Genomic DNA, 21,040 nt, shown 5'->3' on the forward strand with positions numbered 1-21,040 from the left:
TTTACAGATCCTGCGTGGAACTCCTTCCAGGTCCCACAACAGTCAAAGGCAGACTCAGAAGCCCCAGTCTTCTTTTTCCATTACCTCACAAGGCCCTGGAGGCATGTATGTTTGAGGTGGTTGGTTAAGGGTAGCAGGGCAGCTTTGGACTACAGCTTTGAAACAAAACTGCTCTGTGTGAAACCAATAATCAGTACAGCAGACAGACACAAACCTCAGCCTTTAGGAGCAAAAGGCTCTACCACCTAAGGGGACAGGGTAGGGAAGGTTTCCTACACAATCAAAGCCTTGCTTCGATACATCTCATGTTGGTTGGAATCTTTTTTAAATCCTCTAATATCAACTATGCCCTTCTACCCACTAGCTTGGAACAAGAGTTCCAAACTTCTATGAAAGAATCTACTTTATTTGCTGGGAAAGTAGAGATACTAAGCAAAGGAGTCAATGATTGTCAAACTGTCCAACTTCCAAAGAACTGAGAAGTATTTTTTGAAATGTAGCCCAAGTAGAGAATATAGATTGTGTCCTACATTCAAAATTTGTCTTTCTAGAAAGCATGTTTTAATATCAAAGGATATAAAGCAAGCTGAGAATAGGAGACTAAAATTAGCTCAAACCACAAATAACCTAACATACTTATCACTTCCTTATGATCAACCTAAAAAATCAAACACTAAAGACATTTACAAAACTAAAGGTGTGGTGCCAGTTTAATCCTTTAACTTCAACTGTATCCTTTCTTCCTTCTAAAATGGACCTGGCATGTAAACATTACCCAAAAAAATGACATTTTATTAATTTGAAGGTAAATGCAAAGGAAACCATTAATGCGAAGTTTTGCCCTGTGAATAAAACAGCATGTACCGTGCAGTTATTCAGTGGTTAGAATGGTAACCACCTCCTCAAACTGAAGATAGGAAATTTTAGATGATGGACCACACCCATCTCCAGCTGTGTTTTACACTGAGCACTAGGGACATACCAGACTCCTACTTCAAACCAAAGCTTGCCTTCTTCTCCTACAGTCATTTATTTTCTATTTTCAAAAGCAACATCTTCCAACGAACCAAGACTGTTGGGAAACACAAAAGCTTGTTGTCATCAAGTAGTGGAACAAGTTGCAAAAGGAAGTTTAGTTGACAAATATGCATTCATGAAAAAAAAAAAAAGGTAATGAGTTTATTCACCGTCACCTACTTTTACAGTGATTCTCTCTGCATGACAACTATGTTTTCATAAGTTTGGGTGGGGGAGGGGTGGGGGGATTCAAGCTCCCAAAGGATGGAAACAATTGCTCAAGTAAAGATGAGTACAGAAGCTACCAGCTGCCACTGTAGATTCTTCACTATTGTTACTCAAACTCTCAAAAGCATTCTTATTAGCAGGCAGAAAAATAAGGGAAAATAGCGGACCTGGGTAGTTATTTGTGGCACTGCTAATGACACTAATGAAATAAAACACTGCTAATGACACTAATATTCCTAGGGTATATCAAGAAAACTGTAGTAGGACATGAGGACTATTTAAATATACTTAGAAATGGTACCATGATAAGTACATAAAGGACCCATTCCTTGGGAACCCACTTCCCAGGATGTGGATTCCTGAGGAATAGTCAAGCAGCTGATCCTTATGTGGCTAAATCACCTCGTGTACTGGGGTTGCTCCAGAAATGTGGTGGTGGCTTAATGCAACTTCCTGATCTTGCACCATTCTGTTTCAGCCCACCTCCAAAGACAATCCTAAAGACCCTATCAACAGAGAGGTGGTGTCCAGGTGGTGGAGAACAATAATGCTCTTACCTCTAAGATGCTCTTAAAATACAGCCCAAATCAGGGTAAAAACAATGAAGCAAAACAATCTCAACAAAAAACGCAGAACTAAGTATCCTCCCCACAAAAAGACCATTGGATATCTTCTCAGAAGCCCCTTCTTTTTGTGCAAAAGGGAGCCCCACAAATACTTGTGAAGGCATCCTTTGCCTTCATCCTTGCAGAAGCAAGCTAAACCCTGACTATTTGAATAGTGAGGCAGCACGAAATCTGAAAGGGATAAATCTAACAGTGATCAACGTTTAACCATCAAGGAATGTAAAGCTAATTTACCATATATGCTAAATGTAGCTTGCCTGTCTGTTCTCTTGAATTAAGTTATATTCAGAATTGATTTCATTTGCAGACATTCTTAAGTAAGCCCAGATTCTTAACTCTCTGGAATTATTCCAACTCTCTGGAATAATTACTTGATGTCCACTTCCCTGTAAGAAATTCACAACAGTATACAATCCTCGAGTTCATCAGTACTCATCAGAATAAAAACTAGCTAAGCTGTTTGCTGGAACTCAGCATGGCAATTTTTAAATGTGTTTTTTTTTTTTTTTTTTTTTTTCCAAAAGGAAGAGAAGCACCAATAAGATCCATGAAGAAAGAATAAAAGGGGAGGGATGTTTCATAACAGAGATAAGGAAAAATTTTCCTTCTCTAATCACTAACTAATAAATTTTTTAAATACACTTTGGGAAACCTAGCTTGGCTATACTCATCTTATCTTTGCAAGTGATGTCGCTCACCCACAAAAGCCACAAACACAGAGGAGGCTGTGTTCATCTGTAAAGAAAACCTGCCTCACTCAGTCTTTGGGAAGAAACTTCTGCAGTAAAAAAGAAGCCCAGCCAGGACACAGAACACATGGGCCCAAAGGTTTCCATCAACAGTGGTTAAGCCTCAGTAAGGATTTAGAATTTCCTGGCACAGTACTAGATTAATAGTAGCAGGGAATACACATATTCTCCAAAGAAAATGCAGGCCTCAAGCATCACTTTGCTAATAAGCCATGTTTACTTTTTGAGTCCATACTAAAGAGCTTCTGGAAGCACCAATTCCAAGCACCACTGATGTACTGTAAAACTTCATTGCCTTGGTAGAAACAAGCATTCAGAACTGCTAACTGAAGCATGTCACTTAAAAAAAAAAGGCTAAAAATCATATATCAGTAGTTATTACTTTGTCTGCAGTGTGACTTGTACCACATCCCAAAGATCAACTGATTTGGGGGCAGGGGAGGGGGCACTAAACTTTTCTTTGGCTATTTACATTTGGAGGGACCACGTGAAATGGTCTTGTTTCTAGTTTTCAGACATTCAAAATTAACAAAATGTCAGAGACTCATGATTATGTCAAGCTGCCTTGAAAAGGGAGAAGGCAGGAGCTGGAAGCCCACTTCTACACAAAGTAAAGCATTATTTCTAAAATGCTGGAGACTTAGGTACTTTCTTCTCAAACATGGCAGATATGTAAACTATCACACTATTCAAATGAAGTTAGACCAGATGTTGGTTTATTTAAAAAATTACAACATAAAGGGCAGCTACTCTTCAAGTACCTAGCTTGGGTTGAATCTTTCGTAAATTCTCAAGAATCAGTTCCTCTATCTTTTACAGGAAAAACCACCCAATTGCTACTTAAGAGAAAAAATAACTCATGTGTCAGGGCTACTCATTTTCCCACATTACTAAATCAAATGAACCCTACTTATTAAGAATGTTTAATTTAATACCTCTTGGGGGGAAAATAGTAAATTCTTTTGAGTCCTTCGCTAGCCTCACAAAACTCCTATAAATATTTGAGCCTAGCTGTACCCACTGACACCCACCCACTTTAAAAAACTGAGTAACAATGTTTTACAAGGATCACTTCAGGAACACTAAATTTTCTTTGTGAGCACATTAAAGACTTTTATTACTTGAAGTGAACTTGGTGATCAGCTAGTCCAGGATAACTTTTACAAAGGAAGGGACTGAAGCCCAAAGAAAGGAAAGGACCCACTCAGCACTGTTAGTTTTAGAGCTAAGACTAGAGAAAAAGCAAAAGATTAAATTACTCTCTTGGCCTGAAGGTAGTTTGATCAAAGGCCAAAAATATTAACCTTTACCGTTTATACTTTGGGGAAAAAAGCAGACTTTGTAGGGTTGTCACTTTACGGAGAACCATATTTTACATCCCACAATCAAAAACCATTTACAAACCGACTACATGCAAAGCCCTTCTAGAAGGCATGTGAAAACAAGTCAAGAGTGATGAGGATAGAGTAATTCAACAATTCTTAGAGAGACAGATGTATCACCTGCAAACCTTCTATTAAGTTTGCCTCAGACCAAGTATAAATTTGTTGTTAATTTAAAGTTCCTGTGAGACAAACTGGTGGTATCAACTTCTACTGGGTATGAATTCAAGCCTTTCTTCCAAGTCACCAAGCGGGCAATACTAAATTGCCTCATCAGGCCATGGCTCACAATGTGATGATCTTGACCTCTACTATCACCCTCCTCCCTAGAATGGGAGTTGGGAACCAGGTATTGTTTGTCTTTATATTGTCAGGGCCTGGCAAAGGGCTGACAAGCAATTCAATTCAGCATTTGTTAGGCACTTACTTTGTCCAGGTGCAGAGGACACCAAGATGAGTGAGAAAGATGGACTAGCTGGCCTCAGGAAGCTTGGACTCTGGAGGAGATAGATCTAGATCTAAAGAAACAGCTCCCATGAGAGCAAGGCTTCAGAAGAGGTAAGTAGGAAGTTGTATGGAAACACACAGGTGAGACAACAAAGATCTAGTATGAGGAGGCACACATCTGAGTGGGAAAGGCAGGCAACACAAAGTGTTGAGCCAAGATATAGAGGAGGAAAGAGAAGGATGAGTTTGAAGAACACTATACGTTCTAGTGTGGCTAGAATTGAGGTACATGGGAAGGGATGGCTGGAACCTGGCTGCCATGCTAAGGAGTTTGGACCTTACAGGTATTATGAAAGAACTAGAAGTAACTAAACAGAGTGACCTGACTCAGGTCTGTTTTTAACACAATTACCAGTGATAATGTGAAGAATATACATGGCGGGGTAGGAGGAGATATGGAGAGACTTTAAGGGACCATAATAATATGTAACTTGTCTCACTTGTTTCTAGTGTGAAACTACAAACGACTATAGTATTATAGGCAAAACTAGAGGCCCAATGCATAAAACTCATGCAAGAGTAGTCCATCACAGCCCCGGCTTCGTCCAGAAGGTTGTCTGGATGGGCGTCCAAATAGTTGTTCCGTTGTTTGGCTGTTCGATTTGCATAATACACTTTTTTATTATAGATTTAAGAACCTAGACCACTGGGGTGGTAGAAAGAATGCTATGGTGACCAATCAACAAAATGTGGTAGGGGGAATCAAGAACTAGTCTAAATCCCCAGCACTCACTGGATACTGAAAACACACCGAGTGCCTGATACCAAACTACACTGTCTTGGAAACAATGACCCAGCTAGACTTCCCATTTTCCGGAACACGGGCAGTAGCAAGAAACGTGCCCAGCCTATCTGTCAGTATTAGTTGGTTACCATGAATGTATGAACACAAACACTGCAGGGAGGAATGTCAGTGTTCGCAAAATACATATGGGTTCAGGTAGGCTTAAGAAAAAGTACCTGCAATTAAAAGCACATCATAGGACAAAATTTCTGCACCCTAAGAGATCAGAAAACAGACAATACCAAAAAAAAAAAAAAAAAGGGAAAAGAAAAAGAAAAGGCACAGTCATTATTCCAACAGTTTATACTCTGAAAAACCCCCTACAGGAAATTTCATATTCATTTCTATCATGAAATTCAGTATACTAGTACATTCAACACATTATTCAATACCAGGTATTTTTAGAGGTTTTGGGGAGCTATTCATGCTAAAATGCAAACTGCAGGTAATTGGCAACTGAAGATCATTTGCATTACCATTATCCCCCAGCTGACCTGCTTATGTAGTTCCAAAAGTACCAAAGTATTCCTATAAATATGCCAGTGATGTCAAACAAATAATAGCAGAAAGTTCCCTCCACTATTTCTCCTTGTGCTCCCAGTTAATTTAATATGAACCCCGACAATTACAAAGGTCTTTACACCATTTCCAAAGTGGAGATCAGACACCTAAATTTAGTTCACTAAAACCAGGGCTAAACAAGCACATTTAGAGCTAATGGGTCACTCAAGATGACTAGAACTTCCCAATCTCTCCATGTCATTTCCGTTTGTCTTTTTTTTTTTTTTTTAAGTGAAGTGAGTCATAGCGTATAGATCTGTCTCCTCTTCACAAAACAGAGTCTTTCTCTGAAGAGACTGGTATTTAAATAAACATTATTAGGAAATTTTAATATTCATCTTCTTGGATTATAAAAACATATACTGTATATAGCAGTGAAGAATTTTAGTGAACTATTGTTATAACATGGTTTTAACCTAGATATGCATTAGATCATATTTCATAATGAAAGCAGCTATAAAAACAAGTCATTTGGAAGAGTGGCCCATTTTACAAAGCCAGCCTCTAACATGGAATAAATCTTGTCTTCAAGTCACAAGCTACGGTTGCAACCTCCTTTATATGAAACAATCAAATCACTCACATTTAAAGGTAATGAACAGTGTCAGAGAATCAAAGAATTTAAAGATGAGAGAAAGAGCAAAACACCTGACCCCAACCTTAAACTACTGATGGAGGGCAGCTTATCAGCTATTTTCATTACTTCAAGTTCTGTTTTCTCTTCATTCTAGCTCCAAAAACCAATCCCTTTTCCCCATCTGTGTTCTGTCTCCTCTTAGACAGTCAGACCAACTCAAACTCTAAGCTCACTAGTATTACTTCTTTTCAAATCAAACACGCAATCATTTAAATGATAGGGAACAATTTTTAAACCCATCTACATGTGCTATCAAAGCTGACTTTTTTATAAACCTAAATGCTCATCAGTACCTATGCTATTTATTAGCTCTAACAATTAAAAACAGTTATGCTCACGTTATCAGATTAAGCTTACATAGAATCTTTGCCTGACACTTTTGTTTTCTAAGCTACCACATTCCTCAGCATTCAAGTCTACTTTACCCTTTGTTCATTGCCCAATTGTTGCCAAGTTTCTGCATCTTTTTGTTCTAGTCAGAAAAGAAGTTAGTGTCATAAGAAATAACTGTACTGTCTTGTTTACAAAATTTTAAGCAGAAATTATATTTTTCTAATCACAATAGACTAAGCAAGCTTAAAATGACTTTGCACAAGGCTGTCCTCATCGTGACATGCTATAAATTGTTAAATTTTTTTTAGCTTCCATTTTCTTCCAACCTGAAACACATTTCTTTGAATTCCTGAGAAAGAATGGTTTCGGTAAATTGACACACACTTTGGGAAATGTGCCACTTTCAACTCAAGGTCATCTGAACTCTTTGTTTTTAAAAATGACACAATGCCCAATAAAGAGCCACTTTTCAACTCAAAAAGGAGAAGAGTTTCTGATTTCAGTGTTAGAAAACAAAAATACCTGTACAGTAGAGGTGAAAAAGCCCATAATGGACAACTCTCTAATGTCAAAAGAAACCACCTCCAGGAACGTGGCAATCTATTAAAGGAATCTTGACATACTGCAAATCTTGACTAAGTCTTAGAGTTCAAATACGGTAGAGGAACTTAAGAACGAGGAGGGAAATTAAAGATGAACATGCCCCAAGCTCTGGCCTAAAACAGTAAGAAATCAAATTCTTTTAGAATATGAGTTTTTAGAATATGAATTTGTTGTTGCCAACTCAGTTCCGGTATAATAGATTTTCCCCCATGCTTCATGGAGGCCACCTCCACTTGTGACAGGGTATATCATAATATCCAACACTTCAGAGGAACCATTTTTTCATTAAGAACCACTTTAGATTCCACTGCATTAAATCTGACGTAGACAGCACGTCTACACATTCTCAAAGCCGCTAGTGAAATTCACTCAATTACTTCAGAGAGACTAGGCAATGGATACAAACTGTATATACTTATCAATAACTAATATACTTTATAGTCTAAGTAAAAGTAAACCTGTCAAATAAGCTTGATGCAAATCGACATGAAACCAAGCATGCCAAAAAAAAAAAAAAAAAAAAAAGGCTTTGTTAGTTAAGCATACCAAAGAATTCCTTAAAGCTTTCTTTCCTTTTTAAGTGGAGCTCAAAATAGACTTTAATACTACCGGCTAATAGATCTCACAATTTGCCTTTTGAGCCTATAAGCTGGAAACGGAATACACTGCCTTCTCCCTTTACACAAGTAACAACATCTCTCTATTCTGTGCACCGTTTATTTAAAACATGGAGTGTGGTTTTGGTGAGTCCTCACAACCCCCGCAATGACATTTAATCAGGAGCACATATTTTCTCGAGAGGGCTTCGCTGCTGGTGAAGGCAGACCGCTTGGTGTTTTTAATCTGATGCTTTGGAGATATGTCAGAAACCCTGCCTTCCTAACGTATAGGCACCACCATAGCATCCACAAGTAGACGAGGACTTGTAAGACCCCATCACCTCAGCCTCCACCAAAGCATTAAGATGCTCATCGGGGGAAGATGCGATTTCGGTAAACATGCTAACTCCCCATGGTCCCTGCCTGAAAGGGTGGCAGCCTTTTGGCCCCAGTGCGGCGGGCACCTCAGGCCTCCTGGCTGGAAAGATCTTTGGCCCGATACCTGCCTGGCTTGCTGCCGCTCCTCTTCCAGCTCACGGAGCAAATGCCTGCTAGACCTGCCCTGACCCCCTTCTCCGGGGCAGCCCACCTTCCCTTCCGCGTTGTGTTCTTCCCAGCACCTGTCACTACCCGAAATTATCTGCTCAGGTGTGTGAGTGTCCTCCTGGACTCTGAGCTCCACGAGGGATGAGGTCTGGTCCGTCCCATTCAGTACACACCACCTCCGGCGCCTGAGCGATGCCCGGCACGGAACGGGCATCGCCAATTCACATCCATGAAATGAATGGACAGGAAGGGGGAAGGGGACTGTCACCCTCGGGACTCCCAAGCACACGGAGACGAGGGGAAAGGAAACGTGAAGGCGGGAGGGGGAGTAGCCCTTGCTCCCAGGGAGACAAAGGAAGAGAGTCTGAGGTGGTCCCGTCTAGAAAAGGAAGTGGCGGGGGCGTTCCCCCAACCCCAGGGGACAAAGAGTGGATGGGAAGGGGGGCGGGGTCCGGGTGCGAGGGATGCGCGCGGAGAGCCCGGACCCGCCGCCCCCGGGCGGGAGAGGTCACCGGGCTGGAGGATGCGAGGTAAGTGGGGGACCCAAGGGGACGGCGAGGTCCGGGAGGGACGAAGGCCCACCCGAGGGACAAAGAGAGAGGGGGCCGGCCTCTGCCGCCGTCGGACTGAATCCTCAAGCAGCAGGGCCGACGCACCGGTCGAGACCCAGAGGAAGCACGGGACTCGGGGTTCTGCGGGGAAGGTTCACGCGGCCTAAGCGAAGGGCCTGCCGCGCTCCGGGTTGCTCCCGCACCTGGTAAATGGCCGCCCAGCTCCCGGCCTTGTCGATCTGCTCGAACTCCTTTTCCATCTCCATGACGGGCCAGGGCGGCTGCTGCGCCCCCTCCTCGGCCTACCGCGCCGTCTGCCGCTCTAGGCCGCGTCGCGCACTCCGCCGGGAGTCCCGCTGCAAGCCTCGGCTGCCACCGCTACCGCCGCCCTAGCCGCTGCTTCTTCATGTCAACCCGGCAGCCGGAAGTACGCACCGCGCTGCTGTGGGCTCCGCCCCCAGAGTGAAGGCCAATCAGCGGTCGAACAGGTCAGCCAGCACTTCCGCGGGGTGGAGTCAGGGGGAGGCGCTGGAGGAAGCGGCCTCGGCCCCGCGAGACCTCTCGCTGGGCTCGCTCCCTCCTCCCCTCCGGAACTCCGAGCTTGGGCGGGGCGCCCGCCCGTTGCCTAGGCGACCCCGGGAGCTCGACGCAAGGCGCTCGGGTTTGCCAGGCCTCCTGGGATAGTGAGATCAAACCTCTAGGAGGCCCATTGAGTCACAGGGTGGCCTTGAAATAGTCATGTATCTTTCCTGCAACGCCAGGGCCCTGGCCTCAGTGCTCCAAGCTGGAATATGGGCCTAGGAAGCATGCTCCATTTCCTGCCTCCTGCCTCTGGCCAGATATCTGCACGTTTTTTTCATGAAACTTAGAGCTTTATTATTTACCAGGCTGCTGAGGAAGACCCTCCTATTCTCTGTACTGCCCTTGTACTGAAATGCAAGCTTTCCGTTGGAGGTCTCCAATTTCGGGCGCTGCAGGAATGGATTGATGTCCTGGCATGATTTTCAGTTTCCCAAAGTATCAAGGAATTCTTGCCCAGACTGGACTCAGAGGAGCATTAATTCCAGGGTGCATTAGAGTGTCGGATAATACAGATTTCTGGGTCCAACTCCAAGGAATTCAGGTACCAAGAATTTGTACTTTTTACCAGCAGCCCCAGCTAATTGTCCATCTGTGGTCCTGGAAGCTCATATGAAAAGGGCTGGTCAGATTGCCTTCCTGCAGGTTCTACTTGAAGCCATCCAGCTCTGGCCTGGCACATTACATGGAATCGTGAACTGCATGAGGTCAGAGAACCTAGAGGACCAAATCATCCCTGTTTGCATCTCAGGCCTGGCCAGAGCAGCTGCTGGTATCGCTGGTTGAAATAATTCCTTGAGTACTTGCGGCAGACACTTGCCTGGGATTCCAAGTACACATTCTTAATCTCCACAACAATCCGACAGAATAGGCACTACTATTATTACCACTTTATGGATGAGGAAACTGAGGTGCAGAGAAACAAAATCACTTGCATTGCATATTGGTGTGCAAGCCAAAATTCTAACCCAGTCTCCAGGGGATTGCTTTGGAGCCAGGCTGCCTGGGTCCAACTTCCAGCTCTACAAAATACTAGCTGTGCAACCTTTAGCAAAAGACCTAACCTTTCTCGGCCTCTGTTCCTTCCTTTGTAAAATTAGGATAATAAAAGTACCTACCTCATAGGGGTGGTGTGAAGATGGAATAAGTATATGTATAGTGCTATTAGTATAGTGAGTGGATCAATAAATATTAGCCCTCGTTGTTATATACCTACCTCCATATAATAGCAATTGGAGGGGGGAGGTAAATGAATTCTTATTGAATAAATGCAATTGATTTCATAGGCAATGTCTTTAGAAACTGGGTGTTCCATGGAGGAAATTAACAAAAGATGTCCATTCTGGTGGAAAGTTTGGGAATCCCACACTTAGAAGCTGCCTAATTTAAATCTTAGCCCTTTTAAGTGACTCCAGGCTCTGGTATACTCTTCCTGTCCTCATTGATTTGAGTGCTAGCTTGTCTGGTACTCACAGAACTCCTTGGGGGACGAGAGAAGAGGGCTGGTTCATTCCTATCATTGTGGGCTGAGCTAAATAAGTAAATAAATCAAATGCCCATCTGGAGCCCAAGTGGCCCTCAAGCCTGCAGGGAGTGTCACCCAAGGACTGCAGCAGCCTTTGAGTGGGGCCAAAGCTACGCACAAGTTCTTGATGGAGGAGAGGGGGGCTGCAGCAGGCTAAAGCAGGGTCCAAGTCTGGGCTGTTTCGTGGTTGTGGTAATTTCCTAGGAGTGTCATAACAAATCACCACAAATTTGGTGGTTTAAAACAACAGAAATGTATTTTCAAACAGTTCTGCGGGCCAGAAGCCCACCATCAATGGGGCCGACAGGGCCACAAGCCTTCCGAAGGCTCTAGGGGAGGGACATTCCTTGCCTCTTCTCGCCTGGTGGCTCATGGTCCCTTGTCTGTGGCAGCATCACTCCAATCTCTGTCTCCATCTTCACATGGTGTTCTTCTCTGTATCTCCCCCAACTTCTTGTCTGATATTTGGCGGGGAGGAGGGACCCGTGGTACCAGAGTCTGCTATGTCTTTCTGAGTCTTCCTTTCATTTGTAAAGCTCGCCAATTCCCTGCCAGGGTCTGGCCTTGAACCAGCCAAGCTCTTGAATCCCCAGAGAAGTGATGGTGGTGATTGGGAATCATCTAGTGATGACTGGTTAGAAAATAAACAAATGACCATGTGTCATGATAGCTGAAATCTTTTCCTGGCAGGCATGATCTCACGCGGTTTCTCTGGCCTTTCCTCGTGGATTTAGCTAATGGAGGAAATCAATGACCCATTAAACTTTTAAAAATGTCCTAAAGAGTTTCAGTGGAGAAGGACGACTGTTTCCCAGGGATCATCGACTCCTAACTTAGCAGTGTCAGCAAGTTGCCTCATCCTGGTCTTGTTCCTGGCAGATGGCTCAGTGTTAAGAGCTTGGGATCCAGAGTGAGACCAAATTGGTCTCTGATGAAATGTCACTTCCTCAGAGAGGCCCCTTCTGATGCCTCCTAGTAAACAGTGCCCAGTCACTCTATCCCTTTTCCTTCTTAGCACTTACCAGGCATTTGGTGTCATATTTTCTCCCCAGGGTTACCACAGCACCATGTTAAATATTTGTTTTAGGTGTTCATCATCTGTCTCCACCACTAAATGTTGATTTCATGAAGAAAAGAAACTAAGTCAATTTGGTTCAATGCTGTCTTAAGCTATAGGTCATTCCAAGAAGAGCCCATGAGTCCTTGGAACATTCCAGAAACTGAGTAGACAGGGCTTCTTTCCACCATAGGACTCAGAACTGAAGGGGCCTCAGGCTCTCCCAGCTCCCTCTGTCCACCACTGAGGACATGCAACCAGGAAGGGAATGGCCCTTCCCTCTGAGAGTCACACATGCTAACATAGTGTGGGCACCTTGACTAGTTGGTTGATTTGGGGGTCAGCCAAAGACACCCCTGAGATGGAATAACTAACCGAGGCCAAAGCCAAAGGCCAAAGCACTGGAAACGATGCATAGAGCTTCCGCCTGCAGCCACAGACAGCGCCAGGTAACAATGTTGTCCAGCATTTTCTATTTCCCAACAGCCCTGCAAGTCAGGCGTTATCCCATTTTTCAGATGAGAAAATGGCTGCTCAGAGAGGGTAAAGAGATGAAACCAACACAAACACCCAAATACAGAATGGCCCCGATGTTGGAGCAATGGGCACAGCAGGTGAGAAGCTTCTATATCCTGGGTTGGCTACTTACTGGCTCTCAGGCCATGGGCAAATTGCTTAACCTTCTGGTCTCAGCCTGGATGCTTTCCAGTGAGAAAAAACCAACTGAATGTGGCTTTCACAAAACGGGGAATTTGCTCGCTCATGAAACTGGGAAGTCCAAAAATGGCTTGCTTCAGGCATGGCTACATCCAGGGGCCCAAGCAATGTCATCATGACTGTCTCACAACAGCTCTTTTATCTGTTTCCCCTTGTGTTAGCCTTACTCTCAGGCAGGCTCTCCTCCCGAGGTAACCAAGGTGGGCCCAGCAGATCCAGGCCCACAGCCTGCCAGCTCAGCAACTTCAATGTGAAGAACACTTCTTTTCCCTGCTGGTGCCAGCACAAGTCCTGGCCTTGAATCTCATTGGTCCAATCGAGCCTCACATGCCATCTCTAAGCCAAGAGAAATATTGGCAAATGAAGAAACTGAGGCTCAGAGAAGTCAGCTTCTTAACCAAGATCCCACAACTGTAAGTAGGGAAGTAGGATTTAAATGCAAGCAGTCTGGCCTCAGCCTCCGAGCTCTCACCTATGCTGTACAGGCTCTGCAAGGTTCTCATTGTTACCATGAGTTCTCAATAAACAATAACCACAAAGAGCTAATAATAGTTCACTGCATCAACATGGTGAAGCCTGTACTATTATTATCCCCCATTTGAACCAAGGCACAGAAAGGTTAAGCAACTTGCCCATGGTCTCACAGCTAAGAAATGGTGAACCCAGGATTTGAACCCACTGTAGCTCTAGATCAGGGTTGGGCAAACTTTTTGACTCGAGGGCCACAATGGGTTCTTAAACTGGACCGGAGGGCCGGAACAAAAGCATGGATGGAGTGTTTGTGTGAACTAATATAAATTCAAAGTAAACATCATTACATAAAAGGGTACGGTCTTTTTTTTTTTTTTTTTTTAGTTTTATTCATTTCAAATGAGCGGGATCCGGCCCACGGGCCGTAGTTTGCCCACGGCTGCTCTAGATACTACTTCCAGTTCTGAAATTCTATGAATGTGTGTGAGTTCTGCACTGTTTCAGAACTCACAGAAAGCTTAACAGCTCAGAAGCTCCTTGTTCACATCTTCCTGGGCTCTCTTCCCTAGCCTCCTAAAGACTCCCCCACTTCTCCACCCCCACAAAGTAACTTAGACTTTACTTCAAGGCATTAAAAATAAAACAAGAATAGCCCTGACTGGTTTGACTCAGTGGATAGAGCACCGGCCTTCGGACTGAAGGGTCCCGGGTTCGATTCCAGTCAAGGGCATGTGCCTTGGTTGCGGGCACATCCCCAGTGGGGGGTGTACAGGAGGCAGCTGATCAATGTTTCTCTCTCATCAATGTTTCTAACTCTCTATCCCTCTCCCTTCCTCTCTGTAAAAATCAATAAAATATATTTTTAAAAAATAAAACAAGAATAAATACATTAATCTAATCCTGAGCTACTGGTCCTGTAAGGGTGACTGTCCCAGTGGGGGGAGGAGAAGGTGCTCAGGGGGAACTAGGGTATCACATGGGTTCTGAGAAAGAAGGCTCAAGGCCTGGGGGAAGGTCTGAGAGGGAAGTTAGACCTTGCCCCATGCTTTCAGCAAAGGAGGAGTCTGGGCGGTTTCCAGAGGTCACTAAAACTCCGCCCCGTCCAGTTGAAGGGTCGGGATGGGAGGACACTTTGGTCGCATATACAGTGGTTCTGGGCTCAGGTTCTGGACTCTGGCTGACTTGGGCTATGTGCCCTTGGACAAATTCCTTATCCTCTCTGATCCTGGGTTTTCCATCTGTTACTTAAAGCAAGGATGTGATGGTTGAATGAGATGGTGTCTCAGCCTGGCCTCTAGTTCACAACAAGGACTCAATAAATGTAGCTGTTGTTACTACAACTGTTTAGGTTGCCGAGTGGAAAAAGCAGGCTACCAACTGTTTCCATAGTATATGTTGCAACCTGCTGTTTACATCTCTAATTTTGTCCTGCTGGCAGAGGTGAGCAGGGCCAGTCAGCTTTAACTGTACAGGGCCCTGTGCTCAGAAGGGCCCACTCTTGGTTTAATGCTCTGCTGTTGCTGTCCTGAAATTCTTAATCATTTTTAACAAGGGGCCCTGCACAATCGTTTTGCACCAGGCCCCACAAATTCTGTAGCCAGTCCTGGAGGTGAGATCCTTGATTTTCAATTTCTTGAAGTGGGTCAGGAGCAGTTTCTGGTTTTGAAAGTGGGAATAGTCTTCCCCCTTTATTCTTGGAGGAACCACTGCTATCTAGATATAGATTCCCCATCCTGAGTCGTTTATTATTATCTAGTAATCTCTCTCTATAAAACCCTAATATGCAAATAGACCAAACAGCTGAACAACCAAACAACCGAACAACCTGTCGCTATGACGTACGCTAATCACCAGGGGGCTCATGTGGAACATGGTGGACATCAGCTGCAGTGGGATGGTGGAGCAGGTGAGCAGGGACGCTAGACCAAGGTGGGGCTCTGGTCGCTGTCATCAGGGTGAGCCTCTGGTGATTACTGAAAACTGTTTGCTCCCGTGCGCCGTGGTCTCATCCGGCGCTCCCACCTGCTGCTGACGCCAGCCCCACTCACACCCGCTGCCGACGCCTGGCACCGGCCCCGATCACTCAGCACCGTCAGTGGGTGCGAGTGGCTGCTGCCAGCCCTGATTGCCCTGAGGGCTTCTCCACCTCCCCCTGCTCCTGAGGGGCGATTGGGGTTCTTCCACAAAATACCGGCTCTTCCACAAAATACCGACTTCTGTGCATGGGCCACGAAGTTTCAGTCGCACTGTATGTGCGCACCTGCATGTGGTATTTTGTGGAAGAGCCACACTCAAGGGGCCAAAGAGCCACATGTGGCTCGTGAGCCTCGGTTTGCCGACCACAGCCCTAGTCTATATTTATAAAAGGCTAATATGCAAAGTGTCCCCTCAGGAGTTTGACCTGGAGACTGGGAGTTCTATCGCTTGCTATGATGTGCATTGACCACCAGGGGATGGCGCAGAATGAAGGAAGGCCCTGGCCGGCAGCTGGAAGGCCCCAATCAGCCCTGATCGCCAGCCAGGCCTAGGGACTCTATCTGTGCATGAATTTTGTGCACCAGGCCTCTAGTAGTAATTATAATAACTACACATATTGGGCATCAACTATAGGTCAGTCCTGGGCTAACCTAGCATTTTACCTGTACCATCTCTCTAGAGCTCTCCAACAACCCTGTGAGAGAGTCTGCCATTAATCTCATTTCACAGATGAGGAAACAGAGTGGTTATGGAACTTGTTTACCACTGCACAGCAGCGCCTGGATAATGTCTGTAAGTTGTGTGGCTCTGTAGCAAGACTGTAGCTAGACTTTTAGAGAAAAGGAATTAACTTCTAAGTTCACATTTAGACGGAAGTGTTCCTGGAGTCCTTGGGAGAAATGTATGTCTTTTGGATCAAGTCTTTGCCCCAGTCTTTTTGTATTTGAAGATGGAAATGATCTTCCATTTGAGACCCAACTGTGCAGAGAGGGAGGGGCTTGCCTGCAGTTTTCCTCCCCTTGTGCTGGATGGAGGCCCTTGGACAGGACCCACACTTAGTGTGACTAAAAGCAGAGGGACCCAGATTTGGGGGAATATGCTTACAACTCTCATGCTTGCCTCACCTGGGCCATGGGAACCACATGAGGGAGGGAGCTTTCCTCTGAAGGACCTGGATTGGTCCATTGCCCACATCTGAGTTTGGCGAGGAATGGGGCAGGCTGGTTTTAAATCCTAGCGAGAAAGCAGTGTCAGGAAGCCTCCAGCCATGGGAGGCAGAGTGACTCCCACAACATGGTGGCAGGCTAGAGAGAAAGGAGGGTGAAGACGGGCGCGAGGGAAAGTACGATGAAGGTACAAGGGCTCTGGGAGCTATTTGCCTACAGTTTCATTTTGGGTTTTCCTTTTCTGTCATCCTCAAGGCTCCAGTAAAATTTTGTTCCCTCCTGTGGGCTCATCTTAGTTGTTGGGTCAGATATTAATTGTCTCCAATATCAATTCTCCTCTTCTTTCACAGAAATAGCATTGTAGATGGGAACATGGCCGCCCAGCTAAAGACTATTTCCTAGTGTCCTCGTGTCCTTTGAAGCTAGATATACCGCATGAGAGACTATATGCTGGCCAATAGCATGTGGGTGGAAGTGATGTGGTTCACTTTGGAATCAGCCCTCAAGGCCCAGAGGGCCCTGTGGGGAGGATGGGGGCAGGGGTGGTTCTTTCTTTCACCTTTACCCCATCCTGCTGCCTGGAAAGTGGACGTAGTATGCTTTACCATGAACTGTGCAGATAAGAGCAACATGTGAGGAATGGAAGAGAACGAGATAGAAGGAGCCTAGCACCATGATCCTGTGGTCATCATTCCCAGACCAATCACACATAGAATGATACTTGAGAGAGACATAAAAAGGACTGATATGCAGAGTCCAGTCTTACTTACAGGGATCATTCTGACTGTTAGAAAGGAACTTCTGCTTTGTCTAAGCCCCTGGTCGGCAAACTGCGGCTCGCGAGCCACATGCGGCTCTTTGGCCCCTTGAGTATGGCTCTTCCACAAAATGCCACGTGCGGTCGCACACGTACAGTGCGATTGAAACTTCATGGCCCATGCGCAGAAGTCAGTATTTTGTGGAAGAGCCACACTCAAGGGACCAAAGAGCCGCATGTGGCTCACGAGCCGCAGTTTGCTGACCACTGGTCTAAGCTACTGTTAGTGGTAGTCTCAGTAACAGCAGCTGAACCTATATTCTGATTAACCTAGCCATGTTTTTGGGGGGCTGTGAAGGAAGAGGACCAGGTACCACCTCCAGGTCAAGATGGTGTTGGAGATGGGGCAGTATCCTGGTGCAGGCAGTTAAGAGATGGTAGACAGGGCAGAAGTCCAAGAGAGATGGTTCGCTGTGATTGCTAAGCAACCGCAAGGATGGTCCCTGTGACATGTGAGCATCTCCCATAGATTCTGAGTAATATCCTGTAGAAAGAACCTGATAAAAGTTTGGTCTTCTTAAAGTCATGGGGTTCATATTGTTATTTAGATGTTAAAGGGGAAGCTGGAAATTTTGGGGACAGCTGGGGTTATAAACAATGGCCAACAAAGATTAATTCCCTTCTGAGGCAAATACTGTTGGTTGCCTATCCAACCATCACTCCATTTCCTCTTTTTGGCTGCCAAGGGTCCACCCATTGTAACAGAGGCTGAAAAGTGAGATGCTATTTTACCAGGTCACCTCTGCATTTAAAGTATGGACATATGACTCAATCCTGGCCAACAGGATGTGAGGCAAAGTCTGCCGAGTAGCTTCTGGGAAAGGGTTCTCCCTCTTGTAAGAGTCGCATGGGAGGGGACACGCCTCTTCTTCAGTAGGCTAAGGAGGGAGGATCCTTGACAACAACGTTGAATTGTTGAACTGTCCCTGCAACCACCTAGCTATGGGCTTTGTAAAGATCATATATACTTTTATTGTTGAAGCCACTTGGATTGGCTTTTTTATTACTCAAAGCAAAAGCATGCTAACTGATATACTGTCCCCTCTCTGCCATCGTCCAGTCCTAGGGAAGTCTCAAGTTTAGCTACATTCCTTTCCAGAGCACCAGTCAAGAGGTTTTGGAAACCACCTGCATCAGTTTGTCACCACTGTCCTTCTGTATAAGAATCTCCCTTATCACTCTCTACTTCTTCATTTCATGAGTGAGATCTGTATCTGGGTGGGTGAAAGCAGAACTTCAGCGTTGGTGCAAACCTCGCTTTTGGCCCGGGCCGATCCTCTCGTGTTCGTGTTATCAGTCCGCGTGTGTCTCTCAGCCAACTCGAAGCCCCTCACGGGCGTGGACTGTGGTATATCTCCAGGGCAGCTCAGGACCCGGGCGACAAGAGCTGCTCCCTGAATGCTTGTTAAATGAATCTATGAAAGAATGAATCATCTACACCCAATTTTACTACCTCTGTAAACAGAGCCAGTTTTCCTCCCACTGCCCTCCTCCGTGACTCTAGGACAAGACAGTTCTTGCAGAGAAGAGAACCAGGAAAAAAGTTAATCCAATTCTCAGTTCCAAGGAGCTTCTAGTCCCCCTCTCCTTAAATGACCTTCAATCCACCCACTTTCAGCCTCAGCTCCAGTTCAGCACTGAGCCAGTTCTGCCTGACCCAGGTCTTCGCTAAAAAGGAAGGAGGAAGGAGGGGGAGAAGGAAGGGAACTGTCTATTTAAATCATTTCAAGAGACATTTTACGAACTAAAGTGAGGAGCAATTCCAAGTTGGTATTCTCTATTCGGAAATGTTAAGTTCTCCCTTCGTAGGTGGGACATTTTCATTCTCCTTAATTCTTTTCCTAATCACAAAGGTAATACATGTTTAATGAAGAAATCTTGAAAATTGCACATGAAAGAGAGAAAACACACTTTCTCATCTCACCACTTATGATGGTCGCTGGTAACGTGTTGGTATGTGTATTTTCACACTAGTTCCCACCATCTCTTCCTCTCTCTCTCCATCACCTTTACCTCAGCTCCTTTCCTACCTTTCACTCTGTCCATCTGTCTTCAGGTCTCTGTCTCTTTGTCATCAAACTGAAATGTTTCCAAGCCTTTCACCCTTCAGCAGGGGTCATCCCTTTTAACAGCCAGTCTCTGTGGTCTAATTCCCACCTTATGAAGCAGCTGGAAACCAGGTCCCCCTCCTCCCTGATACTGTCTGTGAAATCCAATACATTTTCCTTCAACTCGGACTATCACTGGTCTCTTCTTGTTCTCCATGTGTCATTTAGGAATGCTTTTGGCTACAAGTAACACCCAGTCTGACTAACAGTAGCTTCAGCAGGTCAGGGTTTCTTTTCCCCACAGAACTAGAAGTCTGGGAATAGGTGTTCACTCCTCACGCTGATGGCCTGCCCAGTCCCCTCCACCCACGGTGTTCACACCCGCAGCTCTCTGGATGAAAGCTTTCTCTGGCCACAGGAGCAGGCTCAGCTTACCCTAGGGCCTAGTTGGGAGTTCTGGGGACTTCATGCCTTCAGAAGCAGCCCTTAACCAATGACAAATGGAAGCGGATAGACAAAAACCTGAGCTCCGTATGGCTCAGTTGGTTGAGCATCGTCCTGTGCACCGAAGGGTTGCCAGTTCGAGTCCCAGTCACATAACCTAGGAGGCAACTTATCGATGTTTCCATCTCACATTGATGTTTCTCTCTCTTTCTCTCTTTATCCCGCCTCTCTCTCTTTCTCTCTCTCCCTCTCCTTCCTCTCTCTAAGCATGTCCTTAGGTGAGAATTAAAAAACATACAAACAAAAACCCCATGCCCCTTGCTCCTCAATTAGGGCAACTCAGAGGTGTGGTCTTCACAGTGCCCCAGGGGTCCCCAGTGGGAGTGAATTCTACTTTCCCACGGTGGCAACCTGCTCATGAGTGCCTCTTCCTTTGCCCACTCCTTAACTGGTGCTTCCAAGATCTCCTCTCAAATGCGAAACGTACTTGCATTCAAATCCCTCTCTCAGAGTTGGCCTCTGGACGACTCAGCCTAAGGCAGCCGACTTCGGCTTTTCCTTGTGTCTAACTAACTAAAAGCTTCAAACAGAAGTGTCTTCCTTAACCAACTATCTACAAACTTCTGGCATCTTTAAAAGGCTGGGCATCTCAACTCCTAGTCTTCAAGATATCACAAATATATGTTCCCAACTAGGGGCCCCCTATTACATGCTTTGTGCCGGGCACTTTACATATATGTCCAGTAAAGTGATGTTACGGGCCCTCTGGCCCTCTGAGCCGCTCAGTCTAAGTTCAGAGGTTATCCAGAAGTTGGGGCCAGCCACCTCTCTTTAGGGCTCTCTGTGAATCCAATTCAGCAGAATGGTACCCACACCCACTCCTACTGCCACCCCCAGCTCCAACCCCTTAAAGTCATGAGTCCAGCTTGAACTGAACGAGGGAGGGTGTATAGAAGAACTTTGAACTCAATCTGAGGTTGAAGTTTTTTACAAGTACATTTTTTGAAATATAACAAGATACAGAAAAATATACATAAATATACAGATTAAAGAATTTCCCAAACTGAACATAACTAACCAGCACCTAGGTCAAGATACAGAACTCTAGCAGCCACC

The 21,040-nt window shown here is 45.2% G+C and overlaps 1 protein-coding gene across 2 annotated transcripts in view; it reads right to left on the reverse strand.

Annotated features, from left to right (window-relative positions):
* Positions 1-9,545, reverse strand: part of PTPN1 (protein tyrosine phosphatase non-receptor type 1) — a 78,214-nt gene extending 68,669 nt beyond the window's left edge. For both annotated transcript variants that reach the window (XR_011472089.1, XM_070419769.1), the window contains exon 1: positions 9,327-9,545. Coding sequence is in view for 1 of the 2 variants with exons in the window: in XM_070419769.1 (XP_070275870.1) it covers positions 9,327-9,389 (63 nt within the window). In the remaining variant the exon portion in view is untranslated. The remainder of the gene's footprint in view (positions 1-9,326) is intronic.
* Between the last annotated feature and the right edge of the window lie 11,495 nt (positions 9,546-21,040).

The sequence above is a fragment of the Myotis yumanensis genome, unplaced genomic scaffold, assembly GCF_028538775.1.
Source record: "Myotis yumanensis isolate MYYU_CA2020_CCGP unplaced genomic scaffold, mMyoYum1.0.hap1 SCAF_7, whole genome shotgun sequence".
NCBI classification, from domain to species: domain Eukaryota; kingdom Metazoa; phylum Chordata; class Mammalia; order Chiroptera; family Vespertilionidae; genus Myotis; species Myotis yumanensis.